Consider the following 24,114-nt stretch of genomic DNA (forward strand, 5'->3'; position numbering starts at 1 on the left):
TCAGGACACTAAGGGCAATTTTTAGCATGGCCAATCAACCTAACCCGCACATCTTTGGACTGTGGGAGGAAACCGGAGCACCCGGAGGAAACCCACGCAGACACGAGGAGAATGTGCAAACTCCACACAGACAGTGACCCAAGCCGGGAATTGAACCCGGGTCCCTGGAGCTGTGAAGCAGCAGTGCTAACCCACTGTGCTACCGTGCCGCTCCTATGATGGAATTATTCTGAGAATGGTTACAGCACATCAGTAGGCCATTCAGCCTGTTGTGCGTGCTGGCTCTCTGCAAGAGCAATTCACCTGTTGGGGGAGGAAACCGGAGCACCCGGAGGAAACCCACGCAGACACGGGGAGAACGTGCAGACTCCACACAGACAGTGACCCAAGCCGGGAATCGAACCCGGGTCCCTGGCGCTGTGAGGCAGCAGTGCTAACCCACTGCGCCACCATGCAAGTTCTAGGCCAACATGCAATTTGAATACCCCAACACGCTCAGTGGAAGTGCCCCATAAGTAACTTCAGGGCGACAAGGTGGCACAGTGTTTAGTGCTGTTGCCTCACTGTGCCAGGGACCCGGCTTCAATTCCGGCCTTGGGTGACTGTGCAAAGTCTGCACTTTCTCCCCCCCCCCCCCCCCCCCCCCCACCCGCCCCCCTGTGTCCGCGTGGGTTCCCTCCGGGTGCTCCAGTTTCCTCCCACAGCTCAAAGTTGTCCAAAGTCCGTTGGCCGTGCTCGATTGCCCCTTAGTATCAGAAGGACTAGCTAGGGTAAATACATGGGTTTATGGCGATAGGGCCTGGGTGGGATTGTTGTCGGTGCAGGCTCGATGGGCCAAATGGCCTCCTTCTGCACTGGAGGGATTCTATGAAAAAGTTATTATTTTTCAGATCGTCACTTGTATAATTAGCTGAACATTCCTGGGCTGGGTGACAATAAGGACTGTGGGTTTTTTCTGCATTTTGTATCGAAGGCTCTAGAAACATAGAAACCCTACAGTGCAGAAAGAGGCCATTCGGCCCATCGAGTCTGCACCAACCACAATCCCACCCAGACCCTACCCCCATATCCCACCCGCTAATCCCTCTAATCTACGCATCCCAGGACTCTAAGGGGCAATTTTTAGCATGGCCAATCAACCTAACCCGCACATCTTTGGACTGTGGGAGGAAACCGGAGCACCCGGAGGAAACCCACGCAGACACGAGGAGAATGTGCAAACTCCACACAGACAGTGACCCAAGCCGGGAATCGAACCCGGGTCCCTGGAGCTGTGAAGCAGCAGTGCTAACCACTGTGCTACCGTGCCGTCCTCTTGTACTCTCTTGTACCTGCCAAACTGAAAGCATTTGTGAAGGGTAAGTCTTGCCTCAGAAATTTGATTGAATTTTTTGAGGAGGTAACTAAGTGTGTCGATGAAGGTAGGGCAGTTGATGTCGTATACATGGATTTTAGTAAGGCGTTTGATAACGTTCCCCATGGTCGGCTCATGAAGGAAGCAAGGAGGTGTGGGATAGAAGGAAATTTGGCCGGTTGGATAAGTAACTGGCTATCTCATAGAAGTCATGATGTGGAGATGCTGGCATAAACACAGTAAGGAGTCTAACAACATCAGGTTAAAGTCCAACAGGTTTATTTGGTAGCAAACGCCACTAGCTTTCGGAGCGCTGCTCCTTCGTCAGGTGAGGTCAGGTGAGGTCAGGTGCTCACCTGACGAAGGGGCAGCACTCCGAAAGCTAGTGGCGTTTGCTACCAAATAAACCTGTTGGATTTTAATCTGGTGTTGTTAGACTCCTTACTATCTCATAGAAGACAGCGGGTGGTGGTGGATGGAAAATTTTCAGACTGGAGACCAGTTACCAGCGGAGTGCCACAGGGATCAGTGCTGGGTCCTCTGCTCTTTGTGATTTTTATTAATGACTTAGAGGAGGGGGCTGAAGGGTGGGTCAGTAAATTTGCTGATGACACCAAGTTTGATGGAGTAGTGGATGAGGTGGAGGGCTGTTGTAGGCTGCAAAGAGACATTGATAGGATGCAGTGCTGGGCCGAAAAATGGCAGATGGAGTTTAACCCTGATAAGCGCGAGGTGATTCATTTTGGTAGGACAAATTTGAATGCGGATTACAGGGTCAAAGGTAGGGTTCTGAGGAATGTGGAGGAACAGAGAGATCTTGGGGTTCATATCCACAGATCTCTGAAGGTTGCCACTCAAGTGGATAGAGCTGTGAAGAAGGTCTATAGTGTGTTAGTGTTTATTAACAGGGGGTTTGAGTTTAAGAGCTGTGGGGTTATGCTGCAACTGTACAGGACCTTGGTGAGACCACATTTGGAATATTGTGTGCAGTTCTGGTCACCTCACTATAAGAAGGATGTGGAAGCGCTGGAAAGAGTGCAGAGGAGATTTACCAGGATGCTGCCTGGTTTGGAGGGTAGGTCTTATGAGGAAAGGTTGAGGGAGCTAGGGCTGTTCTCTCTGGAGCGGAGGAGGCTGAGGGGAGACTTAATAGAGGTTTATAAAATGATGAAGGGGATAGATAGAGTGAACGTTCAAAGACTATTTCCTCGGATGGATGGAGCTATTACAAGGGGGCATAACTATAGGGTTCGTGGTGGGAGATATAGGAAGGATATCAGAGGTAGGTTCTTTACGCAGAGAGTGGTTGGGGTGTGGAATGGACTGCCTGCAGTGATAGTGGAGTCAGACACTTTAGGAACATTTAAGCAGTTATTGGATAGGCACATGGAGCACACCAGGATGATAGGGAGTGGGATAGCTTGATCTTGGTTTCAGATAAAGCTCGGCACAACATCGTGGGCCGAAGGGCCTGTTCTGTGCTGTACTGTTCTATGTTCTATGTTCTATCTTGGGGTTCATATCCACAGATCTCTGAAGGTTGCCACTCAAGTGGATAGAGCTGTGAAGAAGGTCTATAGTGTGTTAGCGTTTATTAACAGGGGGTTGGAGTTTAAGAGCCGTGGGGTTATGCTGCAACTGTACAGGACCTTGGTGAGACCACATTTGGAATATTGTGTGCAGTTCTGGTCACCTCACTATAAGAAGGATGTGGAAGCGCTGGAAAGAGTGCAGAGGAGATTTACCAGGATGCTGCCTGGTTTGGAGGGTAGGTCTTATGAGGAAAGGTTGAGGGAGTTAGGGCTGTTCTCTCTGGAGCGGAGGAGGTTGAGGGGAGAATTAATAGAGGTTTATAAAATGATGAAGGGGATAGATAGAGTGAACGTTCAAAGACTATTTCCTCGGATGGATGGAGCTATTACAAGGGGACATAACTATAGGGTTCGTGGTGGGAGATATAGGAAGGATATCAGAGGTAGGTTCTTTACTCAGAGAGTGGTTGGGGTGTGGAATGGACTGCCTGCAGTGATAGTGGAGTCGGACACTTTAGGAACATTTAAGCGGTTATTGGATAGGCACATGGAGCACACCAGGATGATAGGGAGTTGGATAGCTTGATCTTGGTTTCGGACAAAGCTCGGCACAACATCGTGGGCCGAAGGGCCTGTTCTGTTCTATGTTCTTTCACCCTTTCCATAAATCACCAGTCTACAATGGACCAATCTGAACACATACACACAATCCAAGTGATGGAAGTAAGCCAGCCATTCTCTCCTGATCTTTCTCCGGCCCCGGAGGCAATTTGGCTTCTGTTCAAGAGAGAACTTCCAAAGGCAACAGTAATTGAAGAAAAACTTGCATTTACATCATACCTCTCGTATACTCACGGCGTCCCAAAATGCAGCACGACTCTTTGACATATAGGCTGCGATTCTTCCATCCCGACCTGCTAGTGTTTTGGCAGGTCGGGCCGGGAGATTTGCGTGTGTCGGCCGATTGGCGGGATTCATGCACGCGCTCCCAACGCGAGCGCATCTCCCAGCGACGGATATCTGGCGCGGTCGGGGGGGGGGGGCCGCGCTGGAAAACGGCGAGAACACCAGGTAAGTGATTTTAATCTTATTTTAATGTGATTTGAATGTCATTATCGGGCCCGGGACTGAATTCTCCAGGCCCGACAGCATCTCCCATCCCGCCAGTGCAATTTCACCCCAGCGAGGTTTCGAGTCGCTCCCCATTTATGGGGAGACCCCGCTGGAGTGAAGGGGGGGGCAATTAGGGCCCCCCCAGGGGGGGTCAGGCAGTGGGAGTGGTGCCCCCTGAGCACTGTGCCCCCCTGGCACTGCCAAGGTGCCCATGTCCAGAGGACAACTTGGCACTGCCCAGGTGTGGAGATGCCGGCGTTGGACTGGGGCAAACACAGTAAGGAGTCCAACACCAGGTTAAAGTCCAGCAGGTTTATTTGGTAGCTGGTGGCGTTTGCTACCAAATAAACCTGTTGGACTTGAACCTGGTGTCGTTAGACTCCTTACTGCTCAGGTGTCCATGCCCAGGGGCCACCATGGCAGTGCCAAGGGGGAAGGGCCTAGGGGCGATCGATGGGGCTGGGGGGGGGGTCCCACTTTGCCGTTGGGATTGTTTGGAACTGGAGGGAAGCCAGCGATCGGGGTGGGCTGGGGGAGGGGCTGGAATTGGAGCTGGCCTGGGAACGCTTATGGGAGGGACAATGCTGGACATCGGGGAGCTCCTGGATGGAGGCGGGGGGGGGGGGATTTGGGCTGGCCCGAGAATGCTTATAGGGGCCACGATCGGGCAGTGGTGAGGGGGGGCTGCTGGGCGAGGGCAGCACTGTGAGGGTCCCGGGCTGGCCCGAGAATGCTTGTAGGGGCCACGATCGGGCAGTGGTGAGGGGGGTGCTGGGCGAGGGCAGCACTGCGAGGGTCCCCCCGGGCTGGCCAGCGATTGAGCTGGCCAGAAAAGGCAGGTCAGCTCAGAGGCCCAAAACTGTCAGCCTCCGGCGCGAGTAGGCCGCACCCCACCCCGAGCTTTCAATGATATCCACGACTGCGACCTCTGCATTGCACAGAGCGTGGGAGATTCGCGTCTTAACTCCCAGTGAAAAAACAGTCGGGATTTACACCAGTTTTCCCGCAAATTCAGCACTTAGAATTTTTTTTTTTGGGAGAATCGACCCCCATCGTCACTGCTGTCAATGTGGGCGAATGTAGCCACCTTTTAAAAAAGATTTGCTCTCAGGATGTGATCGTTGCTGGTGAAGCCAACATTTATTGGCCCTCCCTGGAGTGACAGGTCAATCCAGAGGTCAGTTCAGAGTGACCCACAGCGCTCCGAGGCACGTATAGGCCAGACCCAGGTCAAGACAGCAGATTTCCACCCCTGAAAGGCATTCGTGAACCAAATTGAATTTTTTTCAATGCAGTTCAGCAGTTTCATAGGAACGCAGGAAGTAGGAGGAGAACTAGAACTTCTGGACTAGTCATCCAGAGACCCAGGGTAACAACCTGGGGACCCGGGTTCAAATCCCACCGTGGCAGATAGTGAAATGTGAATTCAATAAAAATCTGGAATTTAAAAAAAGATTCTTTAAAAAAAAAGTCTAATCATGACCATGAAATGATTGTAAGAAGTTTAACAACACCAGGTTAAAGTCCAACAGGTTTATTTGGTAGCAAAAGCCACACAAGCTTTCGGAGCTCTAACCTCTAGAGCTCCGAAAGCTTGTGTGGCTTTTGCTACCAAATAAACCTGTTGGACTTTAACCTGGTGTTGTGAGACTTCTTACTGTGTTTACCCCAGTCCAACGCCGGCATCTCCACATCATGAAATGATTGTCATAAAAACCCATCTGGTTCACTAATGTCCTTTAAAGTAAAGCTAATTTATGAATCACAAGTAACACAGCAGTGAAGTTACTGTGAAAATCCCCCTCGTCGCCACATTCCAGCACCTGTTCGGGTCAATGCATCCTAACCATTGGGGAAGGAAATCTGCCGTCCTTATCCGGTCTGGCCTACATGTGACTCCAGATCCACAGCAATGTGATTAACTCTCAAGTGGCCTTAGGGGTGGGCAACAAGTGCTGGCCCAGCCAGTGACAGTCACACCCCATGAACAAATAAAAAGGCAAATTTGGCCCTTCAAGCCTGCTCCGCCATTCAATTAGATCATGGCTGATCTCTCCCTGGTCTCAAATCCACCTCTTCCCCATCTCCCTTTAACCCATTTCTTAATCAGAAATCTATCCATCTCCTCCTCGAAACCATTCAATGATTCAGACTCCACCGCGCGACGGGACAGCGAGTTCCACAAATTCACCCCACCCTCTGCGAGAAGTAGTTCCTCCTCATCTCAGTTTTAAATCTACCGCCTCTCAACCTATAACCATTGTGGTAAACCACTGTTAGCTTATTACCTGTATATGTGACATGCCTGGACACATCCCTGCCGGCCCTACCCGAGACTCCTCCCCCCCCCCCCCCACGATCCAGGTATAAAGGCGACTGCTCCCCACCCCCCTGCCTCAGTCCGGACCAGTTCATCGGCATGGGTGTGCTCCAAGTCTTTTGTGAATAAAAGCCTATTTGTTCTTGCATACAAACTAGTCTTTGCTCGATTGATAGTGCAAAGGGCGACTGCTCCCCACCCCCCTGCCTCAGTCCGGACCAGTTCATCGGCATGGGTGTGCTCCAAGTCTTTTGTGAATAAAAGCCTATTTGTTCTTGCATACAAACTAGTCTTTGCTCGATTGATAGTGCATCACCCTGTGACCTCTTGTTCGAGATTGCCCGCGCACGGGGGAAACATTTGGTCTACATTGAGTCTATCAATCCCTTTTAGAATTTTATATACCTCGATCAGATCCCCTCTCATCCTTCCAAACTCCAGCAAGTATAAACCCAAATTGTTTAATCCCTCCTCATGCATCAACCCCTTCATAGAATCCCTCCAGTGCAGAAGGAGGCCATTTGGCCCATCAAGTCTGCACTGACCATAATTGCACTCAGGCCCTATCCCCATAACCCCATGCATTTACCCTAGATAGTCCCCCGAACACTAAGGGGCAATTTTGCATGGCCAATCCACCTAATCCACACATCTTTGGACTGCGGGAGGAAACCCATGCAGACATGGGGAGAACGTGCAAACTTCACACAGTGACCCCAAGCTGGGAATTGAATCCGGGTTCCCTGGCGCTGTGAAGCAACCGTGCTAACCACTGTGCCACCCTGCCGCCCCCAATGGCACAGTGCCACATCCCCAGAATCAATCTGGGGAACCTCCTCTGAACTGCCTCCAATGCCACCCCATCCTTCCTCACGTAAAGAGACCAAAACTTGTAAGTTTCAGGGCAATCCTCCATATTTTGAAAGGACTCAGGAGAAACCTGACAGTTTAAAAGTGGTAAGAAGTTTAACAACACCAGGTTATAGTCCAACAGGTTTATTTGGTAGCAAAAGCCACACAAGCTTTCGGAGCCCCAAGCCCCTTCTTCAGGTAAGTCAGGTTATCTCCTCCAGAGCCTTCAACATGTCATTGATGAAGACGAACATCTCGCCAAGGCCATCCCCACACCCCCACTTCTTGCCTTCAAACAACCGCACAACCTCAAACAGACCATTGTCCGCAGCAAACTACCCAGCCTTCAGGAGAACAGTGACCACGACAACACACAACCCTGCCACAGCAACCTCTGCAAGATGTGCCGGATCATCGACACGGATGCCATCATCTCACGTGAGAACACCATCCACCAGGTACACGGTACATACTCTTGCAACTTGGCCAACGCTGTCTACCTGATACGCTGCAGGAAAGGATGTCCCGAGGCACGGTACATTGGGGAAACTATGCAGACGCTCCGACAACGGATGAATGAACACCGCTCGACAATCACCAGGCAAGACTGTTCTCTTCCTGTTGGGGAGCACTTCAGCGGTCACGGGCATTCGGCCTCTGATATTCGGGTAAGCGTTCTCCAAGGCGGCCTTCGCGACACACGACGGCGCAGAGTCGCTGAGCAGAAACTGATAGCCAAGTTCCGCACACACGAGGATGGCCTCAACCGGGATATTGGGTTCATGTCACACTATTTGTAACCCCCACAGAGTTTCACTGGCTGTCTTGTCTGGAGACAATACACATCTTTTTAGCCTGTCTTGATGCTCTCTCCACTCACATTGTTTTGTTTCTTAAAGACTTGATTAGTTGTAAGTATTCGCATTCCAACCATTATTCATGTAAATTGAGTTTGTGTCTTTATATGCTCTGTTTGTGAACAGAATCCCCACTCACCTGAAGAAGGGGCTTAGAGCTCCGAAAGCTTGTGTGGCTTTTGCTACCAAATAAACCTGTTGGACTTTAACCTGGTGTTGTTCAACTTCTTACTGTGTTTACCCCAGTCCAACGCCGGCATCTCCACATCATGATAAAAACCTCCCAGAAGGCTCGGCAGGACAAACATAACCTGCCTGTGGACTGTGCTAAGGAAAAGGTGTGAGCCCCCTGAATATGCAAGTGGCCAGAAAGGCAGACACACCAGTGATCGAATCATCAGAAGGACAAAGGGAGATGGAGACCAGCAGACGGACAGTAAACAGACCAGCAGGGAGACAATGGCCACGGAAATCGGCCCATCCACAGAAGACGAGAAGACCCATCCCACTAATGGGACACCGTTCAGGAAACTCCGGAGGAGCATTAAGACATTAAACTAACGACCCACGGGGGTCAAGGCAGTTCCAGCCTTTTTTTGGACTTGACTCAATTAAAACTGAGACTGCCGGTGATCGGAAGCCCATTGTCCTTGAAAATCACCTACGGGGGCAGGGAAGTTGTTGTTAAATTGGGTTGAAGTTAAGATCAAGAGAGGCAGACAAGCAAGTCCGAGCTCTCTTCCAGAATCGCGAGCTGATGTGCAGAGGTGAAGACCAACAGCAGCCCAGTTTCCACCCTGCACTAAGACATTCGAGCCCACCACAAAGGAACCCCTTTTAGAATTGTGAGTATCCCAGCCAACCTTGTGAAGCTCCCGAGGATAGGATAGAGGTTGAGGCAAGGGGAGGGGTGATGTATTGTAATTTTAAAGTTCAGTAATCTTGTTTTGAACTGTGTAAAGTGAGATTTTACGTTGTGCCCGTAAGCGTTTCTCCCATAGTGATCGTATAAAGTATAAGTTTTATTCATGTGTGGTGGGGTATTAGAGAGGTTGATTCTATTGTTAAATAAATCACTGGAAGTTTTGAAACTCGTTTGGAGTCCGTCTTGCCTCTTGTTCTCTCATCAGCGCACTCTGACGAGGTCACAGTTTCAATATCCCTTACCATAAATCCGGAGTCTAGAACCGAGGGTGATGTGAGCGATTCGAACCCGCTCACTCCAGGGAGACTGCTGGTCAGGAGATAAAGTGATGTGGAGATGCCGGCGTTGGACTGGGGTAAGCACAGTAAGAAGTCTCACAACACCAGGTTAAAGCCTTCACGACACACGACAGCGCAGAGTCGCTGAGCAGAAACTGATAGCCAAGTTCCGCACACATGAGGACGGCCTAAACCGGGATGTTGGATTTATGTCACATTATCAGTAACCCCCCACAGCTTGCCTCCTGGGCTTGCAGAATCTCACTAGCTGTTCTGTCTGGAGACAATACACATCTCTTTAACCTGTGTTGAATGCTCCCTCCACCCACATTGTCTGTACATTTAAGACCTGGCTGGCTGTAGAGATTTGCATTCTGATCAGTGTTCTGTAATTTGATTTCTGTGTCTGTGCACTGTTGGAGAACAGAGACCACTCCATCTGACGAAGGGGCAGCGCTCCGAAAGCTTATGGTATTTGCTACCAAATAAACCTGTTGGACTTTAACCTGGTGTTGTGAGACTTCTTACTGTACAGGAGATAAAGAACAGAGTCTCTCTGTTCCCTCTCTTGAAGACCTACTCGAGTGGAGTGGGTGCAGGGTGGCCATTGTCCCACCCACAAGGGAGAGAATCACTCGGGCCTTGGTGGTGGTTTTGGGATGGCTGTGTGATATAAGTATCAGGTTACCGGTCAGGTATAAACGGTGAGCCTGGTTCAGCACTCTCTCTCCTGCGGAGTTGCCCCAGTGCGGCATTCCCCGGCCTTTGAAATTTCAAGGCCTGTAAGAGAGAGACACTCGCAGCTATCGGCAGGACCCCAAACACCGGCCTGTAAGTGGAGTAAAGAGAAAGATCCCGCTACAAACTGGACGCAGTACTCCAGATGTGGTCTCACCAAATACCTATACAACTGCAACAACACTTCTCTACTTTTATACTCCAGTCCCTTTGCAATAAATCCCACTTGCCTTTTTTATTACCTGCTGCACCTGCATACCGACACTCTGCGATTCATGAACACAGACGCCCAGATCATAGAAATCATAGAAACCCTACAGTACAGAAAGAGGCCATTCGGCCCATCGAGTCTGCACCGACCACAATCCCACCCAGGCCCTACCCCCATATCCCGACATATTTTACCCACTAATCCCTCTAACCTACGCATCTCAGGACACTAAGGGCAATTTTAGCATAGCCAATCAACCTAACCCGCACATCTTTGGACTGTGGGAGGAAACCGGAGCACCCGGAGGAAACCCACGCAGACACGAGGAGAATGCGCAAACTCCACACAGACAGTGACCCGAGCCGGGAATCGAACCCAGGTCCCTGGAGCTGTGAAGCAGCAGTGCTAACCCACTGTGCTACCGTGCCGCCCTCTGCCCCGGACGCATTTTCAATCTGCTTTCCATTTGGGGAATAATTTCATAGAAATCATAGAAGAAATCATAGAAATCATAGAAACCCTACAGTGCAGAAGGAGGCCATTCGGCCCATCGAGTCTGCACCGACCACAATCCCACCCAGGCCCTACCCACTAATCCCTTTTTTTTTTTACCCGCTAATCCCTCTAACCTACGCATCCCAGGACTCTAAGGGGCAATTTTTAACCTGGCCAATCAACCTAACCCGCACATCTTTGGACTGTGGGAGGAAACCGGAGCACCCGGAGGAAACCCACGCAGACACGAGGAGAATGCGCAAACTCCACACAGACAGTGACCCGAGCCGGGAATCGAACCCGGGACCCTGGAGCTGTGAAGCAGCAGTGCTAACCCACTGTGCTACCGTGCCGCCCTCTGCCCCGGACGCATTTTCAATCTGCTTTCCATTTGGGGAATAATTTGCCTATTTTTTTCTGCCAACCTCACACTCATCCACATTAAACTCCATCACAGTTACAATTATTGAGAGCAGCTGCCGTGGTAGGATTTAAACCCTCACCTCCGGAGCTTTAGTCTGGGCCTCTAGTTTGCTAGCCAAGTAACATTACCACCATTCTGGCACCCACAGGACAGAACAAGGTCCCACAAACGCCAACTGGACAGATAACCTTTGAATCTGTTCTAGCGGTACGGATCACGAGGTAAACGGCGACCAGGATATCAGGAGAACTCCCCCTGTTCCTCTTTGTGTAGTTTCCCGGAATCTTGTGTGTCCACCTGACTAGAAGCCTTGGTTTAACATCCTCTCCCGGAGCCAGCAGCTCAATCTGTGCACCATCATGTCAGCCTGATCCCCTGTGCTCCAGCTTTGGGGTGGAATCTCCCAGTCCCACCAGCGGCAAGAAGCTGGGGAGTGAGCTGAGGAAATTTAATTTGGTGTGAAGCCAAAAGTCAGTTTTTAAAAAAAATTCATTCGTGGGACATGGGCGTCGCTGGCTGGGCCCAGCATTTATTGCCCATCCCTAGTTGCCCTTGGAGGGCAGTCGAGAGTCAACCACACTGGCTGTGGTTGGGCGGCACGGTGGCACAGTGGGTTAGCGCTGCTGCTCCACAGCTCCAGGGACCCGGGTTCGAATCCCGGCTCGGGTCGCTGTCTGTGCGGAGTCTGCACGTTCTCCCCGTGTCTGCGTGGGTTTCCTCCGGTTTCCTCCCACAGTCCAAAGATGTGCGGGCGAGGTTGATTGGCCATTCTAAATTGCCCCTCGGTGTCCCGGGATGCAAAGGTTAGAGGGGTTAGTGGGTAAATATAGAAACATAGAAAAACTACAGCACAAACAGGCCCTGCGGCCCCACAAGTTGTGCCGAACACATCCCTACCTTCTAGACCTACCTATAACCCTCCATCCTATTACGCTCCATGTACTCATCCAGGAGTCTCCTAAAAGACCCTATTGAGTTCGCCTCCACCACCACTGACGGCAGCCGATTCCACTCGCCCACCACCCTCTGTGTGAAAAACTTCCCCCTAACCTTTCCCCTGTACCTACCCCCCAGCACCTTAAACCTGTGTCCTCTCGTAGCAGACATTTCCACCCTGGGGAAAAAGCCTCTGAGAGTCCACCCGATCTATGCCTCTCAACATCTTATACACCTCTATTAGGTCTCCTCTCATCCTTCGTCTCTCCTAGGAGAAAAGACCAAGCTCCCTCAGCCTATCCTCATAAGGCATGCCACTCAATCCAGGCAACATCCTTGTAAATCTCCTCTGCACCCTTTCAATCTTTTCCACATCCTTCCTATAGTGAGGCGACCAGAACTGAGCACAGTACTCCAAGTGGGGTCTGACGAGGGTCTTATATAGTTGCATCATTATCCCCCGGACTCCTAAACTCAATCCCTCGATTGATAAAGGCCAGCACACCAAATATGTAGGGATAGGTGGATAGGGCCTGGGTGGGATTGTGGTTGGTGCAGACTCGATGGGCCGAATGGCCTCTTTCTGCACTGTAGGATTCTATGATTCTGTGGCTCTGGAGTCACATGTAGGCCAGACCAGATAAGGATGGCAGATTTCCTTCCCTAAAGGGGTCGTTAGTGAACTAGATGGGTTTTTCCAACAATGGGTCATCAGTAGATTCTTAATTCCAGATATTTCTTTTACTGAATTCAAATTCCACCATCTGCCGTGGCGGGGATTCGAACCCGGGTTCCCCAGAACATTAGCTGAGTTCCTGGATTAATAGTCCAGCGTTAACACCACTGGGCCATCGTCTCCACTGGTGGACCGCCTCCAAGCCGGGAATCGAACCCAGGTCCCTTGCGCTGTGAGGCAGCAGCGCTAACCCACTGTGCCTTTCACTTCAGGGCACCAACGAACAAAGAACAGTACAGCACAGGAAAACAGGCCCTTCGGCCCTCCAAGCCTGTGCTGCTCAATGGTCCAACTAGACCATTCGTTTGTATCCCTCCATTCCCAGAATGCTCATGTGGCTACCCAGGTAAGCCGAACCACCACAGTGGTTAACACTGCTGCTTCACGGCGCCAGGGACCCAGAGTAAAAAAAATTACAAAGAGCATGTCCTTTCAAGGGATCATCTTTCTTTGGTCCTTTGTTTCCCAACGGTGGGACCAATTCTGCTCTCGGGATTTTAGAAAAAGGCGGGGTGGCGGGGGGGTGTTGAGTTTCCTCAACGACCGATGTCAGGAAGTCCTTTTTTTTTGCATGCATTAGTGGGCCATGCGCGCCCCATCAAAAGGCCACTGCACCGAAATTAAGTTCCCCTTCCGAAGAGAAATTAAATGTTCCCCTTTTACACCTGCAACACCGAAAAAGCAACAACCGTGGGAAAGCCGCCAGTGCGTCGATGATTACACAAACACGCGGGAAAATACATCTTTTCGGATTCACGCTGCAAAAAAATGGCAGAAATTAAACTCCTGGAAACCAGGCCCAGGGTGGCACAAGATAAGTAAATATGTTTAAATAGTTATAATCTTTTAATGGACTTGGAGCTGATCTACAATGATTCAGCGTTTGTATTAAAGGATCTCTCCCCCCCCCTCCCCCCAACAACTCACAGAAGATTCGACCAAACTCGTTCTCGACATTCCTACAATGCTTTTTAACGAGTTAAGCAATAATAGTTGACAGAGCTTAAAAAGTACAAAGGCATGAAAACGCTTGTGTCCCATATTCACAGAAACAATACTCTCAGCGGCAGTCATTGATCAAACAGACACTTAGATCTGTCAAACTCAAAGTGACCCCTCGGGTGCGGTTGTCTCTCTCTCTCTCTCTCATCCTCGAGTCCAAAAAAATTGCAGGTCCTTACGTCCCCGAGCATGCGGGTTGCCACAGTCCCTGTGGGCTGCCCAGGCAGTGTAGTGTTGGACAAGTTAGCTTTCCTCTTGAACATTATATTCCAAAACGCACCAGACCATCCCTCTTCCGTTCCCTTTCGTTTCTTTTTCTTCTCTCTCTCTCTCTCCCTGCTCCTGTTGGTACTATACAGTGTTGTGCTCAGAATACAAAGGTTACAGCGTATAATCTGCATCGGAAGTCCTTTCACAGTCGGCTGTGTTCGCCTGGGGCTATCAGCTTGTCGCCAGATTGCAGGCTTCTGTGTCGAGGAAAAACAGTCTGACTTTCCCTTGTAAGAAGTTTAAATACGCTTGAAAAACGGTTCGCAGTGTCCTCGTGTTAAAGGTGGTCTGTAACTCCCACTCCCAATTGAGGGTATCCTGTGCAAAAAAGCAAAAGACAACTTAATTTAAGCAACCAGCAGTGTGAGACAGAGAGACTGTATTGTGTAAGTACCGATGTGGAGATGCCGGCGTTGGACTGGGGTAAACACGGTTTTAACAACACCAGGTTAAAGACCAACAGGTTTATTTGGTAGCAAATACCAAATTGGAGAGCAGATTTCCACTCCATCTGACGAAGGAGTAGCGCTCCGAAAGCTAATGGTATTTGCTACCAAATAAACCCGTTGGACTTTATTAAGTGTTGTTAAAACTCTTATTGTGTAAGTACCTACAGCTTTAGTTTAGTTTGTTTATCGGTGTCACAAGTCGGCTTACATTAACACCGCAATGAAGTTGCTGTGAAAATCCCCCGAGTCGTCACACTCCGGCGCCTGCTCGGGTAACACCGAGGGAGAATTCGGCACGCCTAACCAGCGCGTCTTTCGGACTGCGGGAGGAAACCGGAGCACCCGGAGGAAACCCACGCAGACACGGGGCGGACTCCGCACAGACAGCGTGACCCCAAGCCGGGAATCGAACCCCAGGGTCCCTTGCACCGTGAGGCTGCAGCGCTAACCACTGTGCCACCGCGCCGCCCCAGGGGAGCCCTTCACCTCATCTTGGTTCGCCGAACCTGCCAACATTGTGCCACGGTGGAATTCAGGGGCAACTCCTGAGCCCCTCGATCTCAGTGACCGAACAAAGCCAAATGGTGGGGGGAGAGGGGAAGAGACTGGGTCCATTTGAATAGGAAATTGGATAGCTAGTTGGCAGATTAAAAAGCCACCAGGGGAATGAGAGATGGGCCAACGTTGCCACTTCTGCACTCTACTTTAATTACTTTTTATCCTGTTCGTTACACCCAAAGAACAAAGAACAGTACAGCACAGGAAACAGGCCCTTCGGCCCTCCAAGCCTGTGCCGCTCCTTGGTCCAACTAGACCAATCGTTTGTATCCCTCCATTCCCAGGCTGCTCATGTGACTATCCAGGTAAGTCTTAAACGATGTCAGCGTGCCTGCCTCCACCACCCTACTTGGCAGCGCATTCCAGGCCCCCACCACCCTCTGTGTAAAAAACGTCCCTCTGATATCCGAGTTATACTTCGCCCCTCTCAGCTTGAGCCCGTGACCCCTCGTGATCGTCACCTCCGACCTGGGAAAAACCTTCCCACTGTTCACCCTATCTATACCCTTCATAATCTTGTATACCTCTATTAGATCTCCCCTCATTCTCCGTCTTTCCAAGGAGAACAACCCCAGTCTACCCAATCTCTCCTCATAGCTAAGACCCTCCATACCAGGCAACATCCTGGTAAACCTTCTCTGCACTCTCTCCAATGCCTCCACGTCCTTCTGGTAGTGCGGCGACCAGAACTGGACGCAGTACTCCAAGTGTGGCCTAACCAGCGTTCTATACAGCTGCATCATCAGACTCCAGCTTTTATACTCTATACCCCGTCCTATAAAGGCAAGCATACCATATGCCTTCTTCACCACCTTCTCCACCTGTGTTGCCACCTTCAAGGATTTGTGGACTTGCACACCTAGGTGCCTCTGTGTTCCATACGGGTGTAACAGCACATCTTCAAACTTTTAGCAAAATACGGAGGGCCTGCTATCAAGGACATAGAACATAGAAAAACTACAGCACAAACAGGCCCTTCGGCCCACAAGTTGCGCCGGTCATGTCCCTACCTACCTAGGCCTATATATAGGCTTTCCTATAAGCCTCAATCCTATTAAGTCCCATGTACTCATCCAGAAGTCTCTTAAAAGACCCTCATTACAGGAAAGATGTTGAAGCCATTGAAAGGGTGCAGAGGAGATTTACAAGGATGTTGCCTGGATTGGGGGGCATGCCTTATGAGGATAGGTTGAGGGAGCTTGGTCTCTTCTCCCTGGAGAGACGAAGGATGAGAGGTGACCTGATAGAGGTTTACAAGATGTTGAGAGGTCTGGATAGGGTAGACTCTCAGAGGCTATTTCCAAGGGCTGAAATGGTTGCTACGAGAGGACACAGGTTTAAGGTGCTGGGGGGTAGGTACAGAGGAGATGTCAGGGGTAAGTTTTTCACTCAGAGGGTGGTGGGTGAGTGGAATCGGCTGACGTCGGTGGTGGTGGAGGCAAACTCGTTGGGGTCTTTTAAGAGACTTCTGGATGAGTACATGGGATTTAATGGGATTGAGGGCTATAGATAGGCCTAGAGGTGGGGATGTGATCGGCGCAACTTGTGGGCCGAAGGGCCTGTTTGTGCTGTGGCTTTCTATGTTCTATGTTCTATGTTCTATCGAGTTTGCCTCCACCACCACTGACGGCAGCTGATTCCACTCACCCACCACCCTCTGAGTGAAAAACTTACCCCTGACATCTCCTCTGTACCTACTCCCCAGCACCTTAAACCTGCGTCCTCTCGTAGCAGCCATTTCAGCCCTGGGAAAAAGCCTCCGAGAATCCACCCGATCTACACCTCTCAACATCTTGTAAACCTCTATCAGGTCACCTCTCATCCTACGTCTCTCCCAGGAGAAAAGACCGAGCTCCCTCATATGGATACGCTCATAAGGCATGCCAACCAATCCAGGCAACATCCTTGTAAATCTTCTCTGTACCCTTTCAATCATAGAACATAGAACATAGAACAGTACAGCACAGAACAGGCCCTTCGGCCCACGATGTTGTGCCGAGCTTTATCTGAAACCAAGATCAAGCTATCCCACTCCCTATCACCCTGGTGTGCTCCATGTGCCTATCCAATAACCGCTTAAATGTTCCTAAAGTGTCTGACTCCACTATCACTGCAGGCAGTCCATTCCACACCCCAACCACTCTCTGCGTAAAGAACCTACCTCTGATATCCTTCCTGTATCTCCCACCACGAACCCTATAGTTATGCCCCCTTGTAATAGCTCCATCCACCCGAGGAAATAGTCTTTGAACGTTCACTCTACCTATCCCCTTCATCATTTTATAAACCTCTATTAAGTCTCCCCTCAGCCTCCTCCGCTCCAGAGAGAACAGCCCTAGCTCCCTCAACCTTTCCTCATAAGACCTACCCTCCAAACCAGGCAGCATCCTGGTAAATCTCCTCTGCACTCTTTCCAGCGCTTCCACATCCTTCTTATAGTGAGGTGGCCAGAACTGCACACAATATTCCAAATGTGGTCTCACCAAGGTCATTTCCACATCCCTCCTGTAATGAGGCGACCGGAACTGAGCACAGTACTCCAAGTGGGGTCTGACGGGGGGATCTTATATCGCGGCATCATTATCTCCCGGACTCCTAAACTCAATCCCTCGATTGATGAGATCTGGGCACCATCCAGAGGAAATCTTCTTTGTGCCCCTACCAAGGGCAATATTCTTCCCCTCCTTCCCTGCATCGTCTGCGGATGCTAACACATGCTTTCTGTGAGGATACTGGCGCTTATATAATTTGGTGCCCTAGGACAAGACCTTGGAGCAAACAGAAGCGACAGTTCAACTCATCACTGAGTTTGAACCTTTTGCTCTCTGCCAGCAAGGTCATGTCCGAGATGGGGGAACTATGCATTGGAACAGTGAAGTGATGAAAACCAGACAGCTGCAATAACTGGCAAAGATGATAAACAGTGTCTTTTGGCATCCGTAGCCAGCCTGTTTTAGCTGCAAACTGCACTTGCCACATAGTCTCAGCATCCCTCCCCTGTAAACACCTTCCCTCAAAAGCAGAATATTAAATCCTAGTTATCCCTGGTCACTTAATAAATATGAGGCTTTTATAAAAGCATACTGAGCAACAATAAGAAGGACGTTTATAAAGACCATAAGATATAGCAACAGAGTTAGGCCATTCGGCCCATCGAGTCTACTCTGCCATTCAAAAGGCGGGAGAATGGGGTTGAGAAACATACCAGCCATTCAATCACGGCTGATAAGTTTCTCAAACCCCATTCTCCCGCCTTTTCCCCGTAACCTTTGATCCCCTTACCCAATCAGGAACCTATCCATTTCCGTCTTAAATACTCTCAATGACCCAGCCTCCTCTGTGGCAATGAATTCCACAGATTCACCCCCGCTCCCGGCTGAAGAAATTCCTCCTCATCTCGGTTCTAAAGGGTCCGTCCCTTTACTCCGAGGCTGTGCTCTCGGATCCCAGTCTCTCCGACTAATGGGAACATCTTCCTCCCCACGTCCACTCTATCCAGACCTTTCCCGTGTTCTGCAAGTTTCAATGTGGTCGCCCCATGTCCTTCTAAACTCCATCGAGTACAGACCCAGGGTCCTCATACATCAAGCGTTTCATTCCCGGGATCATTCTCGCGAACCTCCTCTGGACCCTCTCTGGGGCCAGCAGATCCTCTACTTTCTCAGAAGACGAAGGAAATTTGGCATGTCAGCCAAGACTCTCACCAGCTTTTACAGATGCACCACAGAAAGCATTCTTTCTGGTTGTATCACAGCTTGGTCTGGGCTCCTGCTCTGCCCAAGACCGCAAGGAACTACAAAAGGTCGTGAATGTAACCCAATCCATCACGCAAACCCAGCCTCCCATCCATTGACTCTGTCTACACTTCCCGCTGCCTCGGGGAAAAGCAGCCAGCATAATTAAGGACCCCACGCACCCCGGACATTCTCTCTTCCACCTTCTTCCTTTGGGAAAAAGATACAAAAGTCTGAGGTCACGCACCAACCGACTCAAGAACAGCTTCTTCCCTGCTGTTGTCAGACTTTTGAATGGACCTACCTCGCATTAAGTTGATCTTTCTCCGCACCCTAGCTATGACTGTAACACTACATTCTGCACTCTCTCCTTTCCTTCTCTATGAACGGTATGCTTTGTCTGTATAGCGCGCAAGAAACAACACTTTTCACTGTATCCCAATACAATAATAAATCAAATCAAATCCTTCATTAGATACAGGGCCCAAAATTGCTTGCAATATTCCAAATGTGGTTTGATCAGAGCCTTATAAAGTCTCAGCAGTACATCCCTGCTTTTGTATTCTAGTCCTCTCAAAATGAATGCTAAAATTGCATTTGCCTTCCTAACTATCAACTCAAACTGCAAGTTAATCTTAAGAGATCCTAAACTAGGACAAGGGTCTATTTTTATATATATATATGTTATATATCAAAAACCGCACAGGATCACCTACTGGGGAATATCTTGGAACTAAATTGTGACAGGTAATTATTTACAGATAGAATTTCCATTCTCAAGGAGGAAAGACTTGCATTTATATAGCACCTTTCATGATCAACAAAGCCCCCTTCTTGAAGTGTAGTCACAAAGATTAAGTCAACAGCAATGACAGAAGGAAAAGATTATTTATTAGTCACAAGTCGACTTACATTAACACTGCAATGAAGTTACTGTGAAAATCCCCTAGTCGTCACACTCCGGCACCTGTTCGGGTAACACTGAGGGAGAATTTAGCACGGTCAATCCACTCTAACCAGCACGTCTTTCAGACGGTGGGAGGAAACCGGAGGAAACCCACGCAGACACGGGGGGGGGAGAACGTGCAGACTCCACACAGACAGTGACCCGAGCCGGGAATCGAACCCAGGCCCTTGGCGCTGTGAGGCAGCAGTGCTCGCAGTGGCTGGCTGCCTCACAGCGCCAGGGACCCGGGTTCGATTCCCGGCTCGGGTCACAGTCTGTGTGGAGTTTGCACATTCTCCCCGTGTCTGCGTGGGTTTCCTCCGGGTGCTCCGGTTTCCTCCCACAGTCTGAAAGACGTGCTGGTTAGGATGCATTGACCCGAACAGGCGCTGGAGTGTGGCGACTAGGGGATTTTCACAGCAACTCCATTGCAGTGTTAATGAAAGCCTTACTTGTGACTAATAAATAAAATAAACTTTAACTAATCACTGCGCCACCGTGCTGCCAGTTCGTGACTGCAGACACAGGACTGATGTATAAATTCAAAGTGTGAACTTGTCACACCAAATCAAACCAAAATCTTACTGCTTCACTCACTGCTGTGCCCAAGGCGTCACTTTTCACTGATACTACCCAAAGCCAGTTGTCCCTTCTCAATTAAAGCCCCATGTCCCCTCTGCGCACAGTCACTCACTCACACTGCCCTTCCGAACATGACCGTCAGCACTCACTGTCTCCTGTTACAACAATGCTAATGGGACAGGCAAGTGTTTTATTTTAGAAATGCTTATACCCACTGTTTAATTAGGAATAAACAATGTTCAAGACCTCTGATGTTTCACAGATCCAGATCTACATCCATAAAAACAGATGGGAATTTTGGACGTGACCTAAATTACAGCACATATTGATAAAGATGGATCGGATTTTGGGAAGTCACACTGTCCGCACAGCCAAAACAACTAATTGTCCCGACCTCCTGTGGCTTAGTGTTGCATTCACACCGGGTTCCACTGCTGCCGCCCTCACAGTCCTGACACTGGGTGCCAATGGGTGTTAGGGGGGTGCACCTTCTTCCGTCGGGGAAAAGATCGGACAAAGGTCTGAGGTCACGTACCAACCGACTCAAGAACAGCTTCTTCCCTGCTGCCCTCAGACTTTCGAATGGACCTACCTCGCATTAAGTTGATCTTTCTCCACACCCTAGCTATGACAGTAACACTACATTCTGCACTCTCTCCTTTCCTCCTCTATGAACGGTATGCTTTGTCTGTATAGTGCGCAAGAAACAATACTTTTCACTGTATCCCAATACATGTGACAATAATAAATCAAATCCTTCTCCCCTATGTAAGAACATAAGAACATTAGAAATAGGAGCAGGAGTAGGCCATCTAGCCCCTCGAGCCTGCCCCGCCATTCAATAAGATCATGGCTGATCTGACATGGATCAGTACCACTTACCCGCCTGATCCCCATAACCCTTAATTCCCTTACCGATCAGGAATCCATCCATCCGCGGGCTGTACAGACCTCTGATGTTTCACATGTACTCTATGAATGGTATGCTCTGTCTGTATAGCGCGCAAGAAACAATACTTTTCACTGTATCCCAATACATGTGACAATAATAAATCAAATCCTTCTCCCCTATGTACTCTATGAACGGTATGCTTTGTCTGTACAGCGCGCAAGAAACAATACTTTTCACTGTATCCCAATACATGTGACAATAATAAATCAAATCTTTCTCCCCTCTGTACTCTATGAACGGTATGCTTTGTCTGTATAGCGCGCAAGAAACAATACTTTTCACTGTATCCCAGTACATGTGACAATAATAGATCAAATCCTTCTCCCCTATGTACTCTATGAACGGTATGCTTTGTCTGTATAGCGCGCAAGAAACAATACTTTTCACTGTATCCCAATACATGTGACAATAATAAATCAAACCAAAATCAGAAGCGAGAACTGGGAGTATATGTACACTCATCATTAAACGTGGCAGGACAGGTGGAAAGTGCAGTTAATAAAGCATATAGTATTCTGGGATTTATTGATAGGATCATGGTGTACAAGAACAAGGCGGCCAGGCTGAACTTATACAAGACATTAATTAAACCTCAGCTGGAATATTGTGCATAGTTCTGGTCGTCACACTGAGGTCACGTACCAACCGACTCAAGAATAGCTTCTTCCCTGCAGACTTCTGAATGGACCTACCTCACACCAAGTTGATCTTTCTCTACACCCGAGCTATGACTGTAACACTACATTCTGCACCCTCTCCTTTCCTTCTCTATGAACGGTATGCTTTGTCTGTATAGCGCGCAAGAAACAATACTTTTCACTGTATCCCAATACATGTGACAATAATAAATCAAATCCTTCTCCCCTATGTACTCTATGAACAGTATGCTTTGTTTGTATGGTGCTCAAGGAACAAGACTTTTCACTGTATCCCAATACATGTGACAATAATAAATCAAATCCTTCTCCCCTATGTACTCTATGAACGGTATGCTTTGTCTGTATAGCGCGCAAGAAACAATACTTTTCACTGTATCCCAATACATGTGACAATAATAAATCAAATCCTTCTCCCCTATGTACTCTATGAACAGTATGCTTTGTTTGTATGGTGCTCAAGGAACAAACTTTTCACTGTATCCCAATACATGTGACAATAATAAATCAAATCCTTCTCCCCTATGTACTCTATGAATGGTATGCTTTGTCTGTATAGCGCGCAAGAAACAATACTTTTCAATGTATCCCAATACATGTGACAATAATAAATCAAATCAAATCACTATAGGAAGGATGTGAATGCGTTGGGGAGAGTGCAGAAGAGGTTTACAAGAACGGTTCCAGGGATGCGAAGCTTCAGTTACGAGGATAGATTGGAGAGGTTGGGACTGTTTTCCTTGGAGAGAAGGAGGCTGAGAGGAGATTTGATAGAGATGTTCAGATTCATGAGGAGGCTGGAGAGAGAAGATGGGGAAAAACTGTTCCCGCTCGCAGAAGTATCAAGGAGAAGAGGGCACTGGTTTGGGGTGATTTGCAAAAGAAGCAAGCGGTTTGGGTTTGGAATGCACTGGGTGGAAACGTGGTGCAGGCAGGTTCAATCGAGGGCAGTCGAGAGGACATTTGATGATTATTTGATCAATGTGCAGTGGTAAAGGGAAAAGGCAGGGACATCAAAGTGTCCGTTGGAGAGTTGGTACAGACGCGATGGGCTGAATGGCCTCCCTCTGCGCCGTAACAATTCTGTGATTCTGCATCGTTCTCACTTACTCTCCTATCTGCCCACTATCTAACTGCGTAATACAGGACCTTTATCCCAACAGGGAGTCAGTCATCAACTGCTCGCACCTCTCAACCTGCGAGCTTGGAAACCAGAAAAACGTCGGTCCAAAAAACTCATTAATGCCATGATATTACCCTCGACGGTGCCCCAAATAATTACGCAACCAATTCCTTTTTGTATTAACATCAGTGGCTGCACCTTGGTCTTGGGGTTTGAAGGTTAAGGGTTTAAACTCCACTCTGAGTCTTAAGGGCAGGGAAATTTGTTCTGTATCTAACCAACACACTAAAACTTTGCTGTTTGGTCAGATCTTGCAAACTTGCTGTTACACTGACCACATAACAAAGAACAATACAGCACAGGAACAGGCCCTCCGGCCCTCCAAGCCTGGGCCGCTCATGTGCCCAACTAGACCATTCGTTTGTATCCCTCTATTCCCAGTCTGTTCACGTGGCTATCTAGATAAGTCTTAAACGATCCCAGCGTGTCCGCCTCAATCACCTTGCTTGGCAGTGCATCCCAGGCCCCCACCGCCCTCTGGGTAAAATACGTCCCCCTGACATCTGTGTTGAACCTTGCCCCCCCTCACCTTGAACCCGTGACCCCTTGTGTTCGTCACCTCCGACCTGGGAAAAAGCTTCCCACTGTTCACCCTATCTGTGCCCTTCATAATTTTATACACCTCTATTAGGTCGCCCCTCATCCTCCGTCTTTCCAGGGAGAACAACCCCAGTTTACCCAATCTCTCCTCATAGCTAAGACCCTCCATACCAGGCAACATCCTGGTAAACCTTCTCTGTACTCTCTCCAAAGCCTCCACGTCCTTCTGGTAGTGTGGCGACCAGAACTGGAGGCAGTATTCCAAATGTGGCCTAACCATCGTTCTATACAGCTGCAACATCATATGCCAACTTTTATATTCTGTGCCCCGTCCAATAAAGGCAAGCATGCCATATGCCTTCTTCACCACCCTCTCCACCTGTGTTGCCACCTTTAAGGATCTGTGGACTTGTACACCCAGGTCCCTCTGTGTGTCTATACTCCTGATGGTTCTGCCATTTATTGTATAGC

At 49.2% G+C, this 24,114-nt stretch overlaps 1 protein-coding gene and 1 long non-coding RNA gene across 2 annotated transcripts in view; one reads left to right on the forward strand and one right to left on the reverse strand.

Annotated features, from left to right (window-relative positions):
* Positions 1–24,114, forward strand: part of LOC144481726 (uncharacterized) — a 95,753-nt gene that overhangs the window by 30,412 nt on the left and 41,227 nt on the right. The window lies entirely within an intron of this gene.
* Positions 13,628–24,114, reverse strand: part of epoa (erythropoietin a) — a 65,827-nt gene continuing 55,340 nt past the window's right edge. Inside the window, exon 5 of the mRNA XM_078200862.1 lies at positions 13,628–14,361. Coding sequence (XP_078056988.1) covers positions 14,215–14,361 — 147 coding nt within the window. The 3' untranslated portion in view covers positions 13,628–14,214. The remainder of the gene's footprint in view (positions 14,362–24,114) is intronic.

Source organism: Mustelus asterias, chromosome 31, assembly GCF_964213995.1.
Source record: "Mustelus asterias chromosome 31, sMusAst1.hap1.1, whole genome shotgun sequence".
Classification (NCBI taxonomy): Eukaryota; Metazoa; Chordata; class Chondrichthyes; order Carcharhiniformes; family Triakidae; genus Mustelus; species Mustelus asterias.